The 18,810-nt window shown below is 49.4% G+C and overlaps 1 protein-coding gene across 1 annotated transcript; it reads right to left on the reverse strand.

The window, feature by feature from the left end:
• Positions 1-74: 74 nt before the first annotated feature.
• Positions 75-13,763, reverse strand: IGFBP6 (insulin like growth factor binding protein 6). The gene is made up of 4 exons (XM_077329237.1): positions 13,240-13,763; positions 3,328-3,479; positions 2,863-2,982; positions 75-1,212 (listed from the first exon to the last, which is right to left on the reverse strand). The coding sequence occupies exons 1-4, from the start codon at positions 13,565-13,567 to the stop codon at positions 1,099-1,101; spliced, it is 714 nt and encodes a 237-aa protein (XP_077185352.1). The 5' UTR covers positions 13,568-13,763; the 3' UTR covers positions 75-1,098.
• Between the last annotated feature and the right edge of the window lie 5,047 nt (positions 13,764-18,810).

Genomic DNA, 18,810 nt, shown 5'->3' on the forward strand with positions numbered 1-18,810 from the left:
TAACTCTGCCACCCACCGCCCAGACCTCTCCCCACATGGACGCAACAACAAAAGTAAAGAGCAGCAGCCAGGAATGGGAATCAGCCGGTTTATTAAAAAGCCACTGAGAGTGAAACGGAAGCAAAATGGAAACAAATTTTAACTCTCTCTCACACACACACACACACACTTTAAATTAAAGCAAGTTACGAAGAAAAACCACAATGTTTTGAACCTGAGCGAGAAAGTGCTTTGGGGCCTCCCCACAACAGCTCCCGCCCCCCCCCCACCAGCCGGGTCTTGCTCAGGTGTGTTTCAGAAAGTGCAACAGGCGGTCCTCGAGGAAACCGGGAAGGCAGCGAGGAACCAGAAAAGTGCTTGCCGAAGTTCCCCTCACACCACTGAAGGCATCGGCTCTGTTGATGCCAACAACTCAACCCAGCACCATCTCCCCCCTCCCTTTTGTCCCATTCCAGTTCTCTAGGCCGGCATCTGACACAAGGGCCACCTGTGATACAGGTTCCCCTTTTTCCTTTGATAACACTTCCCTCCTGCTGTCTCCAGGAAAATCCCCATCTCCATCCACCACGTTCTGCCCCATTCTGCCCTCTCCCACCACTTTTCAGCTGCCTCTACGGTCTTGGGAAGGTGCCAGAAATACAGCGGGGGTTTGCAGAAGCCAGATCCTCTCCCCCTTGAAGCATACCACCTTGTCCCCCACATCTCTTAGGGCACAATGCTGCCTGCTACGCAAACGTGACCCCCAGCACCTAGCTACACGGGCATCCCAAATGCTAAATAGGGATCCACCCGGCGGGTAAGCCGGCTCAGAGGCCGGGACATCTTAGCACCTCTGCACCCCAGCCACCGCTAGCTTATTGGATAAAGCATCTTTGGTCATGCGCTCGGAAGCCACCCCGTCCGCCGTGGGCCCGGGTGATGCCAGTCCCTGGGTCTCGTGCCCCTTGTTGGGCTGTGGCCAGGGGAGACGACCGCCACCAGGAACATAGCAGGGAATCCCGGATTGCAATAAATGACAAGTAGACACTCGGTTGGAATGAGGGGAGGCTCGGTCCAGAGTTTCGGCTGCGGGAACGCAGCGGTGTCCCTTCCGCCTACTCAGTCGCTGCTAGCCAATAGGCAGAAAGGGTTCTCTTCCAGGGCTTCTAGGCGATGGCCCCTCTTGTCGACGCACCAGCACTGGCCTCTCTTCTGCCCCCTGGAGGCTCGGCACTGCAGGACGGGAAGAGAAGTTATCAGGAAAACTATTTTCACAGTCAGAGTAGTTCAGCAGTGGAATAGGCTGCCTAAGGAGGTGGTGAGCTCCCCCTCACTGGCAGTCTTCAAGCAAAGGTTGGATACACACTTTTCTTGGATGCTTTAGGATGCTTAGGGCTGATTCTGCGTTGAGCAGGGGGTTGGACTAGATGGCCTGTGTGGACCCTTCCAACTCTATGATTCTATGAGACAGGTAGAACGTGAGCTCACCGCCCTTCCAGCAAGTGGCAAAACCAGTTTTCTGGGTTCCTTTCTCTCGTTTGTTCTTTGCTCATATACCAATTCCTAGTTCTGTATCAATTCATTGTTTTGCTAAGCATTAGACTAGGTCTGGATCTAGGAGTCTTAGTAGAACACACATTGAACATGAGTCAACAGTGTGACTCGGTGGCTAAAAAGGCAAATGGGATTTGGGGCTGTATCAAACGGAGTATCGTGTCCAGATCACGGGAGGTGATGGTACCGCTGTACTCTGCTCTGGTTCGGCTTCACTTGGAGTCCTGTGTTCAGTTTTGGGCACCTCAGTTGAAGAGGGATGTAGACAAACTGGGGTGTGTCCAGAGGAGGGCAACAATGATGGTGAGGGGTTTGGAGACTAAGACATATGAGGAAAGGTTGGGGGAGCTTGGTCTGTATAGCCTGGAGAGGAGGCAACTGAGAGGGGATCTGATAACCAAGCATTTAAAAGGCTGCCATATAGAAGACGGAGCAGAGTTGTTCTCTCTTGCCCCAGAGGGAGGGACCAGAACCAATGGGATGAAATTAATTCAAAAGAAATTCTGTCTAAACATCCGGAAGAAGTTCCTGACAGGTAGAGCAGTTTCTCAGTGGAACAGGCTTCCTCGGGAGGTGGTAGGTTCTCCATCTTTGGAGATTTTTAAACAGAGGCTGGAGAGCCATCTGACAGAGAGGCTGATTCTGTGAAGGCTCAAGGGGGTGGCAGGTGACAGTGGATGAGCGATAGGATTGTGAAATGTCCTGCATAGTGCAGGGGGTTGGACTAGATGACCCATGAGGTCCCTTCCAACTCTATCATTCTATGATTCTATGACTGTCAATAGTCTCCCCACTTACGTTATCTGATATCATCTAAGCCAGAGATTCCCAGCCGGGGTGCTGGGGAACCCTGGGGTTTGGCAAGGGCTTCCTCGGCCTTTCCCAGAAGTTAGGATGGCCGCTGACATCACTAGATACCACTGGAGACCCTTCCCCTGTTGCCCTGCAGGCCCAGTCTCTTTTTCCACAATGGAAACAAGAAAGGATCCATTAATTAACAGGCTGGCTCCTGCATCTTGCTTCTGCACCCACTTCTCTAAGAGGCACGTGACCACTTCTGGAGTTCCTCAAAGCCTGTCTTCGCCGTTCCTACCATGTGGGAGCTCTGGGCAGCTGTGGGTGGTGATAACACCACATCACTCACTGCTTTGATATTCTAGACCAGGGGCTGGCAGGGGCTCATGGGAATTGTAGTCCATCGACATCTGGAGGAACACAGGTTGACTACCCCTGGTCTAGACCCAGAATGCACTCCTCAGCAACAGCCGAAGGTCAGATTTTGGACTGCCAGCTCCTTTGAGAACTGTCAGGTCTCTTTTTGGTCCGTACCTGCTTCCGCCTATAGAAGCCCTTGGTGTCACAGTTGGGGATGAAGATATCTTCTCCGCTTAAGTAGAGCGGGGCCTTCAGCTCCTGCAAGATGGCCGCCAAATGGACGCGACACGGGCCCTGCCAATGAGAGACAGACTCTTGTTAGTTCACCCTCCCTTCCCCAAATCCCGCCCACTCCCAGCTCCATCCCCAAAGTCTCCAGACATTCCCCTATCCAGAGCTGGCAACCCCATCCAGACTACAGAGGTCAGTTCCCCTGGAGGAAATGGCTGCTTGGGAGGGGGATTCCATAGCATTAGACTCCACTGAGGCCCCTCCCTGCCCCAAATCCCGCCCACTCCTGGCTCCTCCCCCAAAGTCTCCAGGTATTCCCCCACCCAGATCTGCCATCCTTGGAATCACGGTCCCAGCCGTTTCCTCCCAGAAACAAGAAGCCATGCACAGGCCTCTCACTCCACCCACCGTCTCAAAATCTTGTTTGGTATCGCTGCTCAGGGAGAGCTGCTGCAGCTGAGCGTTGCCCACGCTGACCTCTGGCCGGGAGCCCTGGCTCTGCAAGAGGAGGGGCTCTTGAGTCGAGGGCCCTGCCCGGCCTGTCTCCTTCCAAGCGTCACCTAGAGAGACAGAAAAGACCTTCAGCCTTCCTGGTGACCCCAAGTTCTTTGCCAACCTGCCTCTGGAGCCCTGGGAAATTCAGCTGGGCGTTCAGCATCTCTGCCTTTTGCAGAGGGAAGTCCATATCTGTTGTTACGTTGCTTTTCCTAGTGGTTTCCAACAGACGCCAAACATTTCGGGTCATAAAAACATCTCACACTAGCAATAATGATAGTCCTCTTTAAGTATTTGAAAGGTTGTCACTTGGAGGAGGGTAGGATGCTGTTTCCGTTGGTTGCAGAGGAGAAGACATACAGTAATGGGTTTAAACTACAAGTACAACGATATAGGCTAGATATCAGGAAAACGTTTTTCACAGTCAGAGTAGTTCAGCAGTGGAATAGGCTGCCTAAGGAGGTGGTGAGCTCCCCCTCACTGGCAGTCTTCAAGCAAAGGTTGGATATACACTTTTCTTGGATGCTTTAAGGTGCTTAGGGCTGATCCTGCGTTGAGCAGGGGGTTGGACTAGATGGCCTGTATGGCCCCTTCTAACTTTATGTTTCTATGATTCTACTTCAATCAGCAGCAAGACGAAAAATATTATAAACAGGAATAGTTTAAAAGAAAATTTAAATTACCAAAATTCGTAATAAGTTTCCGGGGCTGCCATATGTTTGATGTAAGCAACAGCACAATATTTAGCTACCTGTTTAGAGAGAGCGGTTTTCACCCCTAAGAAGAGCGTTTTGATTTTTCCTTCCTCTGATGCTCCAGGAGACCAAAGCACAGATGATTATACTGCATAGAGTGAGTACCTAAAGAAATGTTGGGGGGTCCCTAATTTCCATCTTTTGTATATTATAGTCGTCTAATCTAGACATTCCCAAGATGCTGGTGCAGCTGTCAGATCCATTAAAGTGGGAGAGGGAAAGTTTCTGGTGGCTGGGATGAAACAGAGAAGTAGTGGGTATGAACTACGTACGGATGATGTTGTTGTTATGTGCGAAGTCGTGTCCGACCCATCGCGACCCCATGGACAATGATCCTCCAGGCCTTCCTGTCCTCTACCGTTCCCCAGAGTCCATTTAAGTTTGCACCTACTGCTTCAGTGACTCCATCCAGCCACCTCATTCTCTGTCGTCCCCTTCTTCTTTTGCCCTCGATCGCTCCCAGCATTAGGCTCTTCTCCAGGGAGTCCTTCCTTCTCATGAGGTGGCCAAAGTATTTTAGTTTCATCTTCAGGATCTGGCCTTCTAAAGAGCAGTCAGGGTTGATCTCCTCTAGGACTGACCGGTTTGTTCACCTTGCAGTCCAAGGGACTCGCAAGATTCTTCTCCAGCACCAGAGTTCAAAAGCCTCAATTCTTTGACACTCGGCCTTCCTTATGATCCAACTTTCGCAGCCATACATTGCAACTGGGAAGACCATAGCCTTGACTAAACGCACTTTTGTTGGCAGGGTGATGTCTCTGCTTTTTAGGATGCTGTCTAGATTTGCCATAGCTTTCCTCCCCAGGACCAAGCGTCTTTTAATTTCTTTGCTGCAGTCCCCATCTGCAGTGATCTTGGAGCCCAGGAAAATAAAATCTGTCACTATCTCCATTTCTTCCCCATCTATTTGCCAGGAATTGAGAGGGCCGGATGCCATGATCTTTGTTTTCTTGATGTATGGATGATACCATACACCAAATCTCTAGAGATCTCTCAGTGAGCTCATACAGATATTGTGGCACAGAAGACACTGAAGAAATCAAGAAATCTCATTTCCCAAGAAAATCACTTTGTCACCTAGATTGACTTTGTTGTGCAAACCATGCAGAATCACAGAATCATAGAGCTGGAAGGGACCTCCTGGGTCATCTAGTCCAACCCCCTGCACAATGCAGGAACTACCTGCCTGCCCACAGTGACCCCAATTTCATGCCTCAGTGATCTCCCCCCTCCACACATACACACACCAAACATCTCCAGAATCCAGCCTTGCCTGGAGAAAATTCATCTACCAACCCACAGTGATAATCAGGGATTCCCTGAGTCTCCACATTTAATGTCTTTATTACTTCCACCAAAGCAAGAAATGGTGGCAGACCATTAAACTCAACAAAGAGCAAGAAAACAAAGTGGAACACAGGTGAAAACTAAATTTGTTCCTGATCATTCTCAGCGTCCATTCTTATTTCAAATGTATTAATACAAATATATATATTGGAATTGTTTCCAACAAGTGTTGAAATATTTATATCTTGCAAAAATAATAATAAGGGAGCCAAAACGGGGTCCGGATTAAGAATGCCCGTTTTCAAGGTTAACATCTTTTCTTCAGGGGCTATCCCCTATCAAAGAAATGTTTTTGCTATATCAGAATAATCAGTCAAGTATATCAATCCCATGAGGCTGGGAGTTCAATCCCAGCAGCCGGCTCAGGGTTGACTCAGCCTTCCATCCTTCCGAGGTCGGTAAAATGAGTACCCAGCTTGCTGGGGGGTAAACGGTAATGACTGGGGAAGGCACTGGCAAACCACCCCGTATTGAGTCTGCCATGAAAATACTAGAAGGCTTCACACCCCAAGGGTCAGACATGACCCAGTGCTTGCACAGGGGATACCTTTACTTTTTTATATCAATCACATAAATATGATATTTATGTTTCTACCACCCCACCTCTCTTTAGGTTTTTACACAGGATTTTCTTTAGTGGTAGTCACACAAACAAATCAAAAATCGAATTAATTCCAAACTACCTGCCTCCCATATTAATGGTGGGGAACAATCGACCAGGGGTACACGGTCATTGGCCAGCCCCACCGATCAGCTAGGCCACAGAAAGAAAAAATTGGCAAACCCAGAATAAACTCCCTGACCATTCCTTGACATTATGGTCTTGGCTCGGGGCATTTTGTCAGAGTTTCCCCTCTTATTCTTACATGGGAAGCTAGAAATGCCAGCAACCCAGGTTCCTCGGACCAGGTTCAGATATGCTAGAGAGTCAGGTGGCAGAAATCTAAGGTGGCAAAATGAACGGCACCACTGCACAATCTCAGCTTTGGACATCCCTTCTAATAGAATGCAGAAAGGTTTACCCCTCCTCCGGTTGCTTGCAGAACTGGGTTTCTTTTTGCGGGGAATTTTAGCAAAGGGGAATTTTAGCAACATTTGCCCTCTGCCTGCAATGTGAAGTACTGCAGTTAGTCCCTCTTACCTCCTCATTCTCCTGCATGTGTGAACCAAGCCTTATCTTACAAGGAGGGAACCATGGTGGCCAGCGCTGGAAAGACCTGGAGATTTTTTGAGGGGGGAAGAGATCCTCAGAAGGACCAATTCCCACGAGGCACATTTCTTGTGTCCTGTCCGCAAAGCGCTTTATGAGTTCCACCTGCGGAATTTAATTCCCAGGCATGGATCCGATCTGAACGGGGACAAGACATTCTCTCCAGGTACACGCCCACTCTCCATCCCAGTTGAGAAGACAACGCTTCGTTCAGCATAGAAAGATCATGGAAAAGTACTGCCTCACATTTCTGCTCCGGAAGCCTTTCAGGGAGGAGACACGGCTCCGTGGCAGAGTATCTGCTCAGAATGCAGAAGGTCTCCCCATTCAAGCCAGCGGCTCTCCAGGTACAAAGATCAGATAACAGACGATGTGTGAAAGGTCTCCCAGGAAAGCTACACTATAAGGCAGACTTGTGATTAGACTTCTCCTTAGAGGGGGGTGTCCCCAGTTCTCTCTCCTTTGCATGCAGAATATCCCAGGTTCATTCTCCAGGCTGAAGGATCGGGGAGTGGGTGATGCAAAAGCCCTCCACCCAAGACCCGGAGAAGACCCTTCCCGTCGACAGAAGCCATCCTGACTTTGATTGACTCTGATTCAGAACCCCCTTCTCAAGTTACAAAGAACACCCATACAATCTGTGGACACTGTGCGCTTGAATTTTTCTTTAGATGCACGCTGAATTATTTTTACGTTACACGTTCAGTTGTACGTGCATTGAATGCGACAGATATCTGGGGGTACATTTATCCAGGTACAGGTCTCCAGTTTCATTTCTCCCCTCCCCTTTTAAAAAGGCTTTAGTTATTGCAATTACTGTAAACAGTACAATTAAAACAATAGTCATCAAACAGCTCCCTATACATTCGGCATTAATGCTTTAGGATGCTTTGGGCTGATCTTGCGTTGAGTAGGGGGTAGGAATAGATGGCCTGTATGGCCTCTTCCAACTCTATGATTCTATGATTCACGCTATTTGTGAATGTGTTCGCACAGAATGAAACTGTCCTGAACTGGCAACAGTTCTCCATAAGTCAGTTCCACTTGGTTCAGTGTAGCTTGCTCCTCTTGGCTGCAGAGGAGAGGACACGCAATAATGGGTTTAAACTACAAGTACAACGATATAGGCTAGATATCAGGGAAAAAAATTTCACAGTCAGAGTAGTTCAGCAGTGGAATAGGCTGCCTAAGGAGGTGGTGAGCTCCCCCTCACTGGCCGTCTTCAAGCAAAGGTTGGATCCACACTTTTCTTGGATGCTTTAGGATGCTTTGGGCTGATCCTGCATTGAGCAGGGGGTTGGACTAGATGGCCTGTATGGCCCCTTCCAACTCTATGATTCTATGATTCTATATAAAAGCCATACTAGTTGCTCTCAGGTCAGCTGCAATTAAACAGAAGAAAAAAGTCTCAAGCTGGCAATGGCAAAATGATTTATTCCAATGTTCAAAACAATTTCAAAACTGCTTTCCGGGTACATTCCGTTTTCGATATCTTCATCAGTGATATTTTCAATGTTGTTAATAACTCAATCTTCTCTAATTGCATTCCTATGGGTGATGAAATTCTAGAAAGAGTAATTATACATTGTGATATTAATAATAGTAGACCCCTACAAATTTGGATATATGACCATTTGGGGCTTGAACCACGTAAGCCAAAATATTACCAGAGTTATTTTCTAGAATTTTTATAATCACTGATGAAGATATCAAAAGCAAAGTCTACCTAGGAATATGTTTTGAACATTGGAATAAATCATTTCACCATCGCCAGCTTGAATCATAGAATCATAGAGTTGGAAGGGGCCATACAGGCCATCTAGTCCAACCCCCTGCTCAACACAGGATCAGCCCAAAGCATCCTAAAGCATCCAAGAAAAGTGTGTATCCAACCTTTGTATCCAACTGCCAGTGAGGGGGAGCTCACCACCTCCTTAGGCAGCCTATTCCAGCCTATTCCACTGCTGAACTTGGACTTTTTTCTTCTGCATACTTGTTGCCCTGGCAGGATTTATGTTTCTGGCCTACATCCCCTTTTACATTACTGGGAACAATTACATTACTGGGAACGACCTTGACCTTGTCTAACTTCCCATTGTAGTCTTTCCCTTTGGCATTCTCCCCTCGCTCTAAAACAAAGCATGATGTCATATGCATCACTTTATGGGATATAAATGAACAAACAATTTGAGACTACTCTTTTTTCTAATCTTCGTCTTACTACTTCAGCCTCTCAGCTACACACTTCAGCTGCTATTGTTACTCTTACCCTATTAATGAAGATATTTCAAGTAGGACAACTGCTTTGCTCAAAAATTCAGGCATTTATTCATATTTAGAGTATTTCTGTGCTGATCTTCCAAAGTCCGTCTGAAGGTGGCAGGGTTTGCCGTTATGGGGGGAGCTTCCTTCAGCCACTGCCACATCTCTGATCCTGATAAATCTCCACCCAACACCCTTTTTTAGCCCATTAAGTGCAGATTAACAACAAAAAGTAACAAAAAAACCCCAGTTAGGAGCCTAAAGGTTAGACACCTGTAACATTTATTGTGCGCAATTTATAAAAATAAAAACATACACAAAACCCATAGGCTATTCTTAGAAAAACGTAATATGTGCTATACAATAGTAAACTTTAGAGCTAATTTCTATTAATAACATTTACCGGTCCTTTCTTACAAATGTATGCACATACATGTAGGACCACTGTAACACAAACAGGTCTACTTTAAGGCCATATGCAGTCCAGGCCCGGCATATCTAAGGGGCAGCCTCTCTGAATATGCCCCCAAAGAGAATTACGCTTTGGAAACACCAACCTCTTGGTGGTCCCCAATTCCAAAGAGGTGTGCCAGGCCTCAACTAGGTGCAGGGCCTTTTAACCCTTGGCACCAACCTGGCGGAACGAGCTCCTAGAGGAAGCTAGGGCCCTGTCGGAACTCGCTGAGTTTTTCAGGTCCTTTAAAACAGAGCTCTTCAGCCAGGTGTTTGGTTGCGTCCAGAGCAGCAGTAACATGTATCTGCCCCCCTTCCCTCCCCCTCCTAAACTGTGTACTCACAGTGTACCCTGAAGCTGATTATATTTGGTTGCTGGCTGTTCAAAATCTCAATGAGGAACTCTGTTCAAAATCTCAATGAGGAACCCTCAATGATGAACTGTTGTTTTAACTCTCAATCTTACGGTTATTTGTTGACGAATTTTATTGTACCTATTGTACTTAATGCTGGTCTTGTCGTTCACCGCCCCAAGACAACAACGGCTGAGAGGGACGGTATAAAATTTAAAAAATAAACAAGTTATCGGGCAGTTCCACGTGTCGGAGCAAGACCATGAAAAGGACCGTTCTTCTTTCTTTCATCATCGCCAGGGTGTGGCACAATAGGACGGTGTCCCCTTCTGATCTATTCAAACCCACCACCAAGGCAAAGAGGTTAATTTCCAGCTTTGAGCAGCGCATGCAGTTCTTCGGCTGTCTGAGGGTGCGGAGGCCACAAACTGCGTCCTTCCACACTCCCTTGTGCTGTTGCTCTCTGCAGCTTGGTGTTTTTGGATCCAGATGCCATCTCGATCTCAGGTGCATTGCAGTTTAAAAGGAAGATTTAGCATTCGAGAAAGGTGTGGGGGGAGGGGGCTGAGAGAGGGGCTGCCAGATGGGGAAAAAAAATTGGGGCAAAGAACGTCCCAGGAGTTCGAGCCAGCTCTCTTCCCTTCCCCGGCTGCTTCGACTCACCACAGAGGCTAGTGGGTACTTGCATGCTATTAAGTGGAAGGGTAAAATGGGATCCTCACATGAAGTCACTGGCTGTGCTGGGGTGTAAGTAGGCTTGGGGCAGCTCTCCAGGGTGGAGCAGATGGGCTGAGAGGGGGGGGAGTGCCAGGCAAGCAAAGAAATGTTCAGATTTGCCTTTCCCTCCGCAAAGGTTGGCCAGCTCATCTGTGCTTTTAAGCAACAGGCAAGGCAGCTTTGGCATCAGAGATGGGGAGGGAGACGGCACAGGAGATTCCAGGGGAGGGGGAGAGAGATCGTGGATCAGCAACCCCTCTCACCTGCCAGGAATTGGGCAGTTGAAGATCTGCAGCTTCTGACTCTAGAAGCAAATGTGGCCACCAGGATGGTGTAGTGGCTAAAAGCGGCAGACTCTAATCTGACAAGCCGGATTTGATTCCCCGTTCCTCCACATGCAGCCACCTTGGGCTAGTCACAGTCCTGTTAGAGCTGTTCTCGCGGGGCCGTTCTCTTAGAGCTCTCTCACAGGGTGTCTGTTGTGGGGAGAGGAAAGGGAAGGCGACTGTAAGCCACTTTGGGACTCCTTCAGGTAGTAAAAACTGGAATATAAAAAGCAGAAATAAAAGAGTCAAAGTCCAGAGCAAGAGAGCCAGCATAAGAAAGCCTATTTGCATAAGTGAAAACTTGCAGAAGAAAAAGAGTTCATTTATATATCCCGCTTTTCACTGCCTGAAGGAATCTCAAAGCCGCCATGTACAAATACTGTCCTCTCCCCACAACAGACACCCTGTGAGGTAGATGGGGCTGGGAGAGCTCCGACAGAACTCCTCTGCGAGAACAGCTCTTACATCATTCTCCTCTCTTCCATTTTATCTTCACAACAACCCCATGAGTTAGGCTAGGCTGAGAGTGTGTGACTGGCTCAAGGTCGCCCACCCTGTCTCAGTGGCAGAATGGGGTCTCCAATCCAAGCCTCCTGTCCAGCGCTGTAACCACTACGCAATGCAGCCTCTTAGTTGCTGATAACTAACAGGCAGATCAATAATCCATGGAGTTGGAAGGGATCTCTGGGTTCATCTAGTCCAACCCCCTGCAGGAAACTCACAACTCCCTGCCCACCCACAGTGACCCCAAGTCCATGCTCAGATGATGCCCCCCCCAAAAAAAATCCCCCCAAAGCCCTGGCCAGTCTGGCCTGGAAGAAATCTGCCTCCTGTCCCCAAAGTGACAACTGGCATTACCCTGGGCATGCAAGAATGGTTTGAGCACCAACACAATCCCTTGTGCCCACCCCACAAGCTGTCTAAGTTTTTACCGGAAGATCTCCCGCTCCTACAATAGATTTCCAGATGACCAAGAACACTTTCCCTTGAGAAAAATGGCTGCTTTGGAAGTTGGACTGTCACAGAAGAAATTCACCTCTTGACATGGAAATTGCAATTGGCAATTCCCTGGGCATGCAAGGAAGGGCTACAGGAGACAGAAGCTGGCACATCCCTTCCTGCCCACCCACTCACAAGTTCATAAAATCAGCCTTTCTGTCAGGTAACTATCTAGCCCTCTGCTGAAAAACTTCCAAAGATGGAGAACCCACCACCTCCCGAGGAAGCCTGTTCCCCCGAGGAACTGCTCCAACTGTCAGGAACTTCTTCCGGATGTTGAGACGGAATTTCTTTTGAATTAATTTCATCCCATTCGTTCTGGTCTGTCTCTCCGGGGCAAGAGAGAACAACTCTGCTCCCTCTTCTCTGTGACAGCCCTTCAAAGACTTGAAGATGGTTATCAGATTCCTTCTTTCCAGACTAAACAGACTAAAGCTTCCTACCACTTGGCCTCCAAACCCTTCATATTCCCCTATGGGGGCACTGATCTATCCCTGCATTTTGAACCAAGCTGCCGAGGGCAAAAGGAGCAACCACTGCGTACGTTTGGCAAGGATGCCTGCTCTTTTTCTACTGGGACAAGGACTGCCGGCCACAGGGTGGGAAGGCACCTCTCCAGGGTATTCAAGCAGCACCCAGACAGCTCCCCTCCACCTGCCTCTGCGCAGCGACCCTGGACTTCTCTTCGTGGTACTAACCAGGGCTGACCCTGCTAAGCTTCAGCACTGGAACCAGATCTGCCTAGCCTGGGCCACGCAGACCAGGGAAGCTCTGAGTTTTGGAGAGAACCTGAGCAACAGGGGTAGTCAAACTGTGGCCCTCCAGATGTCCATGGACTACAATCCCCATGAGCCCCTGACAGCGTTTGCTGGCAGGGGCTCATGGGGATTGTAGTCCATGGACACCTGGAGGGCCGCAGTTTGACTACCCCTGGATGGTTTTAGAGATATTTAAAGCCAGATGAGGATCAGACCCAGCGCTTAGCTACATTCCGGCCATCTCTACCCTAAATTTATATCCCACTTTAACGGGGGAGGGGGGGGAGAGAGAGGAGGGCTGCGTAAAGCGCCACCAGGGCGACTCCACCGGGTTTCCAAGAGATCCGCAGGCGCTTTTGCCGCCGCCTGCCTCTGCGTCGCGACGTTGGGATCCCATCGGGGTCTCCCATGCCAAGAGCCACCGGGGCCGACCCTGCTGGGATGCCGAGATCGGGCAAGGAGGGACCAATCAGGACAAGATCCAAAGGGAACCCAAGTAATAATTAATTAATTAATTAATTAATAATCAATTAATTGATTAATGCAGAGCCCCCAGGCGGCCAAAGGCACCGTCTCCAGCGCGGACCCCCCTCGCCCTCCTTGCAGTCCCCCCCGCACAACCGCCCTGGGGAGGGGGCCACTCACCGGGCCCCGGCGCGGCTTCCGTGTGGTTCCTCCGTCCCGCCGCCTTGGCCAGGCAGAGCCCTTTGCCGCGCAGGAGGGCGTGCAGCGGGGCGCGCTCGCCGGGACGCGGGACGCAGCGCAAGCCTCGGGCGCAGCCGGCCGTGTAGACGCCGCACGCCTCGCCCGCCGCCCGCCCGGCGCCGCAGCCCTTGGGGCCGCACGCTCCCTTGGCGCCCTCGCGGGACTCGCAGGCGGGCGGCGACGGGCAGGCGGCGTCTCCGAGGGGGGAGGCCGCCGCCAGCCACGCCAGCTGCAGCAGCGCCGCCGCCAGCCACAGCCGCCCGAGCATGGCGCGCCCGGAGGAGGAGGCAGCCGGCCCGAGCGCTTCGGGTCCCGCCACGGCGCTGCACGGCACGGCCCGGCGCGCCTTAAATGCGGCGCCCAACCCCCGAGCGGCCGGCCGGGCCAGGTGGAAGTGGCCCGCCTGGAGGCTCGCCAGCCGGCGGGGAGTGGCTGCGGCCGGCCGGGGCTTGGCCGGCGTCTCCCCCCCCCCCAGGAGCCGACCGCGCAAGGGAAGCCTGGGCAGGCTCACGCCCGTCGGGGGATTGGCGAGAAGAGTTGGGTTTTATACCCCGCTTTTCACTACCCAAGCGGCTTGCAATCCCCGGGCCTTCCTCTCCCCACGACTGGCGCCCTGTGAGGGAGGTGAGGCCGAGAGAGCTCTGAGAGAACTGTCGATGGTCCAGGGTCAGCCAGCAGGCCTCCTGTGATGCAGAGCAGCTTGCACCCACCTTCCCTTCCTCTCCCTACGAGAGACACATAGGAAAGTAGGGAGGGTGGAGAGAGCTCTAACAGAACTGCCTTGTGTGTACAGCACCTGAAAATCATTCATGCATAGACCAAAGCTGACTTTGTTGGATTTTCTGCTTCTCTTTTACCATAACAGCCCAATGAAGCATCGCTCCAAGTATTTCTTGACTTTACAGCTAGAGAAAAGGGAGGCTGTAGAATCCTGACCACAGCTGAGATTTCTCCTCTCCATGGCTCAAACCAGCCAACCCTGGCTTTTACCAGCTTGAAGGGATTGCCAACTTTCCCCCTCCAGGAACAGCTCCTCTGCTCTTAAGAAATGCATAATGGAAAACAGCAGGAGATACTTTTTGGAGCTTGGAAAACATGAGCCATTGCAGTCTTCAACTCATAGAGTGTGCCGAGTCCTGCCACTAAAGTCAGTTGGCCTCCTCCCATGGTAATTTGCACATAATGAGATGAAGATAATTAAGACTCACTTTTTTAGACAGGACATCTGGGTCTAGGACCATAGAAATTAAACAGATGGCGCAGTTTCTAAAGTGCTAAGGAGCAATTGGTAAAACTCCACCTGTTGCATTTCTGGTTGTCAAGCACTTAAATGCAGGGGGGAGGGTTAACCCTGAACTCTGCAGTCCCGCAGTGCTTCTTTGTGGTTATAATAACCAGTTAGGGAGGGGGGGAAATTGCTGACACCGGTAACATGTGAATGCTTCAAGAGTATAATTAGAGAACACAGAGCATCTAACCCACAAAAGTCCAAGTACTAGCTTGGACGGAGTTTTTAGCCTTCCCCTTAATTCTGCATTCTTTTTCTTTCCTTCTTTTCTCAGTGTTTGCTCGCTCCCTTTCTTTAAAAAAAATGGTCTCCTCTAGTGATGTTAACAATAGCCTGGAAGTTCCTTCAGGGGTAGTCAACCTGTGGTCCTCCAGATGTCCATGAACTACAATTCCCATGACCCTCTGCCAGCAAATGCTGGCAGGGGCTCATGGGAATTGTAGTCCATGGACATCTGGAGGACCACAGGTTGACTAAATTGATGCAACCCCAGGGAGGAACAGCAGCAGTGGTGGACCCTTGCCTTCCTCTGCAGAATCATAGAGTTGGAAGAGACCTCCAGGGTCATCTAGCTCAACCCCTTGCAGAAAGCAGGGAAGTCACAGCTACCTGCCCGCCCACAATGACCTTAATTCCATGCCCAGATGATGCCTTGGTGGGCACCCTTCCAATTATTGACCCTTCTTAGGTTCCCAGATCTGGTAAGATCCTTGCCATACTATGCTTTTCCTGCACGAAAATATCAGGCTTACAAGAGCTTGATGAGCTGTATTTCTGCACACAGGCAGCTAGTAAAGGCACAGGATTAGGGTTTTGGGTTTTTTTAAAAAAGAGAATCCTACTTTGCAATTTCTCTGCTTCCTACAATTCTCACTCCCTCCTCCCCGCTTTTTATGTTTGCTCGAGAGAGGTGGTAGAAACAGGGAAAGGAAGCAAGATACACAGTTATTAAAACCAATTGGGGGAATTTCCTTCCTTCCTTGAGGCCACAAGATACCTAGAGCCATTCCGCACAGCATTAATGTTGCTGAAGTCTTACCATTGTGTAACGCTTTTTTTTTTTACATTATGCATGACGTCGTACACAATCTGCAACACTCCTGCAACACTCCCGCAAAAATCATTTCTTTGTAGTGCTTTTCGGGGAATCAAAAAATGTGAATTCCCCCTAAAATCGCCTCTTTTGTTGCGATTCCGGCGAGCCTGGAAACATGTGCGTTACGAGAACAGCGCAAGTTGGAGATATTTTTTTCTGAGAAAAACGGCTGTGTGCGTTACTGAGACTTTCCGCTATTAATTGCAGCGCTTTTTGATAGCACTCAGATTTAGCTACATTGGCAGTCGTGCAAAATGGCCCCTAGTTCACCCACAGCCCAGGCCTCTGCGTGTCTTCTCAAAGGCAGCTCCCCTAAAGTTCAATTTAAGTTAAGCAGTTGGTGCCCAGCCCTTCAGCCAAGGTGGTCCGGGCTGTGTTTTAGGGGGATTCTCCTATGTTCCTCCTTGTGGCAAAGCAGAATGAAAACACTGTGACCACTTCTCAACCTTTCAGTCTAGTCTATTTCTTCAGGATCCAGTCTGAAATGCCTTCGTTGCTCAGCAGCATGCCAGAGCCAGCAGGAAATCTTCCAATTCCTGGCCCGGCCCCCTTTTATTTCCCCCCAGCTGTTCCTCAGAGTTTGGAGATGGGATCTCTTTCCTCCAACTGCTGCTTCCTCTGGATCCAGCCGGAATACTTGGAATAGTTCACGTTTCCACTGCATCGCTGTTGCATAATACAACTGCCCCGTTATTTCCTTTCCGCAGCCGGTCCGTTCCAAAAACGCAGCATCCATCAATCCTGTTGTTTTTCTAAAGTGGCTCTGAAACGGCTGGTTGACCTCTATTTTCATAGAATCACAGAGTTGGATGGGACCTCCTGGGTCATCTAGTCCAACCCCCTGCACTATGCAGGACACTCACAACCTTATCATTCATCCACTGTAACCTGCCACCCCCTTGAGCCTTCACAGAATCAGCCTCTCCGTCAGACGGCTACCCAGTCTCTGTTTAAAAATTCCCAAAGATGCAGAACCCACCACCTCCCGAGGAAGCCTGTTCCACTGAGGAACCACTCTGTCAGGAACTTCTTCCGGATGTTTAGACGGAATTTCTTTTGAATTAATTTCATCCCCTTGGTTCCGGTCTATCCCTCTGGGGTAAGAGAGAACAACTCCGCTCCAGACTTGAGGATTAAAAGTGGGTTAAATGTTAAAAGTTTGTTGAGGATTTCAGCCTCAGCTCACCCCTTCTTAAGTTACTTATCCTTCCTTCCGTTATTGAAGCCCACACAAGAATGCTAGCACAAGGTTACCCTGACCCATCTGCCAGCACCAATCACAAAGAGAAAGCTTTCCCCCGTTTTGCCCCACACCCTATTGGCTCATGGGTCTCCCTGGCTCCATCTGGGGGTCAGTATTGGACTCATTGGCTTCCAGAGCTGATAAAGTATTCTACCCCACTCCTTAAGATTCGCCCCTCCTAGATTTTATACAGTTTCTCTGGCAGTGTTTCGGGCAGGGAGGAACATGATTGCCGAGAAGTGATCCAAGGTCATGAACGTGTGGGAACGGAACAAACCGTTTGCGCATAGTGCTCCGGAAAGCAAGTCCCCTCAAAACCATGTGGGTGCTTTGTATATACAGACCATCCATCCTCTTTTCACATCCTGTCTTTTGGTGGCATTCCTAAAAGCTCAAAGATTCCATCGCACCAGCATCAGCTGCCTTGGTGGCCCTACTTCTTAAAATTTTATTTATTGTACGGCAGAGTTACAGATAGGAAGCCTGTCATTATAAAATATGTAGCCAAAGGGGTCAAGGATTATACAGAAAGATGGAGCAATCTCCCTAAAGCCTAGATGGAGCAATCTCCCTAAAGCCTAAGATCTAAGTTTTCAATCTGCCCTTGGTGGCCCTGATTGGGCAGCATGGTGTGATAGAAATGCTGTAGGATGAAAAGAAAAAAAATACAAAACTGACATGAGTGCTTAAGTATATATCTGAGCTTGCAGCTGGAGGCTGGCTCAGTTCTTAGTGACTGCCATTCAGTTCTATGGAACACAATGGAAAATCTGCATCAGAAGGAGCCAGGTGGCCAAATTAATTTTGCCCCATTAGTAAGGTTGCCAGCCTTGGGTTTGGAAATACCTGGAGACTTTGTGGTCTCCTGGAGTCAGAAGTGGGTGGGATTTGGGGCAGGGAGGGACCTCAGGGGAGTCTAATGCTATGGAGTCCCCCCTCCCAAGCAGCCATTTCCTCCCGAGGGAACTGACTATTATAAGATTTATAAGCTGCTTGCTTTGAAGTTTTCCTTTCCCCCCTTTTTTGAAAACAAGATACCACATCTCAGTGAACTATGAAAGCAGTGGGAAGTCTTCTCTCTCTTTTTGCAGATCTCTATATTTGAATTGTGCTGTGTGTTTTGTATGTTTCCCCCTGTAAATTTGTTTATGCTTCAATAAAATTATTGTTTGAAAGAAAAGGATGTAAATCACCCTCAGGTGAAGGAAATGCTACATTTCAATTAGAGGCTAGTGAGACTAAAGATGTAATTTCTTTTCCCATTCAAATTCCAGGACTCCCTGAAATCTGCCAGGGATCTGCCCTTGGGGGTCCATTGGCTCTTCGTGCCCCACTAGCCGTTACCTGAAAGTGCTGGGCATGTTGCTGAAGGAACAAAGACAGACCTCGCTGTTGGGTGTCTACTTAATTCTTGCCATCCTCAAGAGGACCCAAGTTCTCTATTATCGAGGGGATCAGCTGGCCACCTTCTAGCTTCTAGCTGGGACCCCAACGATGCCGGTAGGAGAGTCCGGATCAAGCCAGCGTTCCCGCGTGGGTCCAAAGCCATGTCGGATAGGGCAGGGGTAGTCAACCTGTGGTCCTCCAGATGTTCGTGGACTACAATTCCCATGAGCCCCTGCTGGCAGGGGCTCATGGGAATTGTAGTCCATGAACATCTGGAGGACCACAGGTTGACTACCCCTGGGATAGGGGACTGCAGGAGTCAAGAGGAGGCTTGGATGACAAAGATGGCCAGGTTGGATCTGTAAAGTGTTTGGCATGCCTTTCCCGGAAGACTCGGCATTGCTAAGCAAGGGTGCTGTGGGGCTTGACAGCTGAGCCATGGCAAGTCACCCAGTAAAAGCCGGGCTTTGTAAATCTTCACCAGTGACGCAAATGATC

Source organism: Paroedura picta, chromosome 3, assembly GCF_049243985.1.
Source record: "Paroedura picta isolate Pp20150507F chromosome 3, Ppicta_v3.0, whole genome shotgun sequence".
Lineage (NCBI taxonomy): Eukaryota > Metazoa > Chordata > Lepidosauria > Squamata > Gekkonidae > Paroedura > Paroedura picta.

Coding starts and splice junctions, on each gene's coding strand:
- IGFBP6 (XM_077329237.1), bottom strand. CDS start 13,567: ATGCTCGGGCGGCTGTGGCTGGCGGCGGCGCTGCTGCAGCTGGCGTGG. Junction 2,983..3,327: donor CCAAACAAGATTTTGAGACG/GTGGGTGGAGTG, acceptor TCTCATTGGCAG/GGCCCGTGTCGCGTCCATTT. Junction 1,213..2,862: donor GCTTCTATAGGCGGAAGCAG/GTACGGACCAAA, acceptor CCCGTCCTGCAG/TGCCGAGCCTCCAGGGGGCA.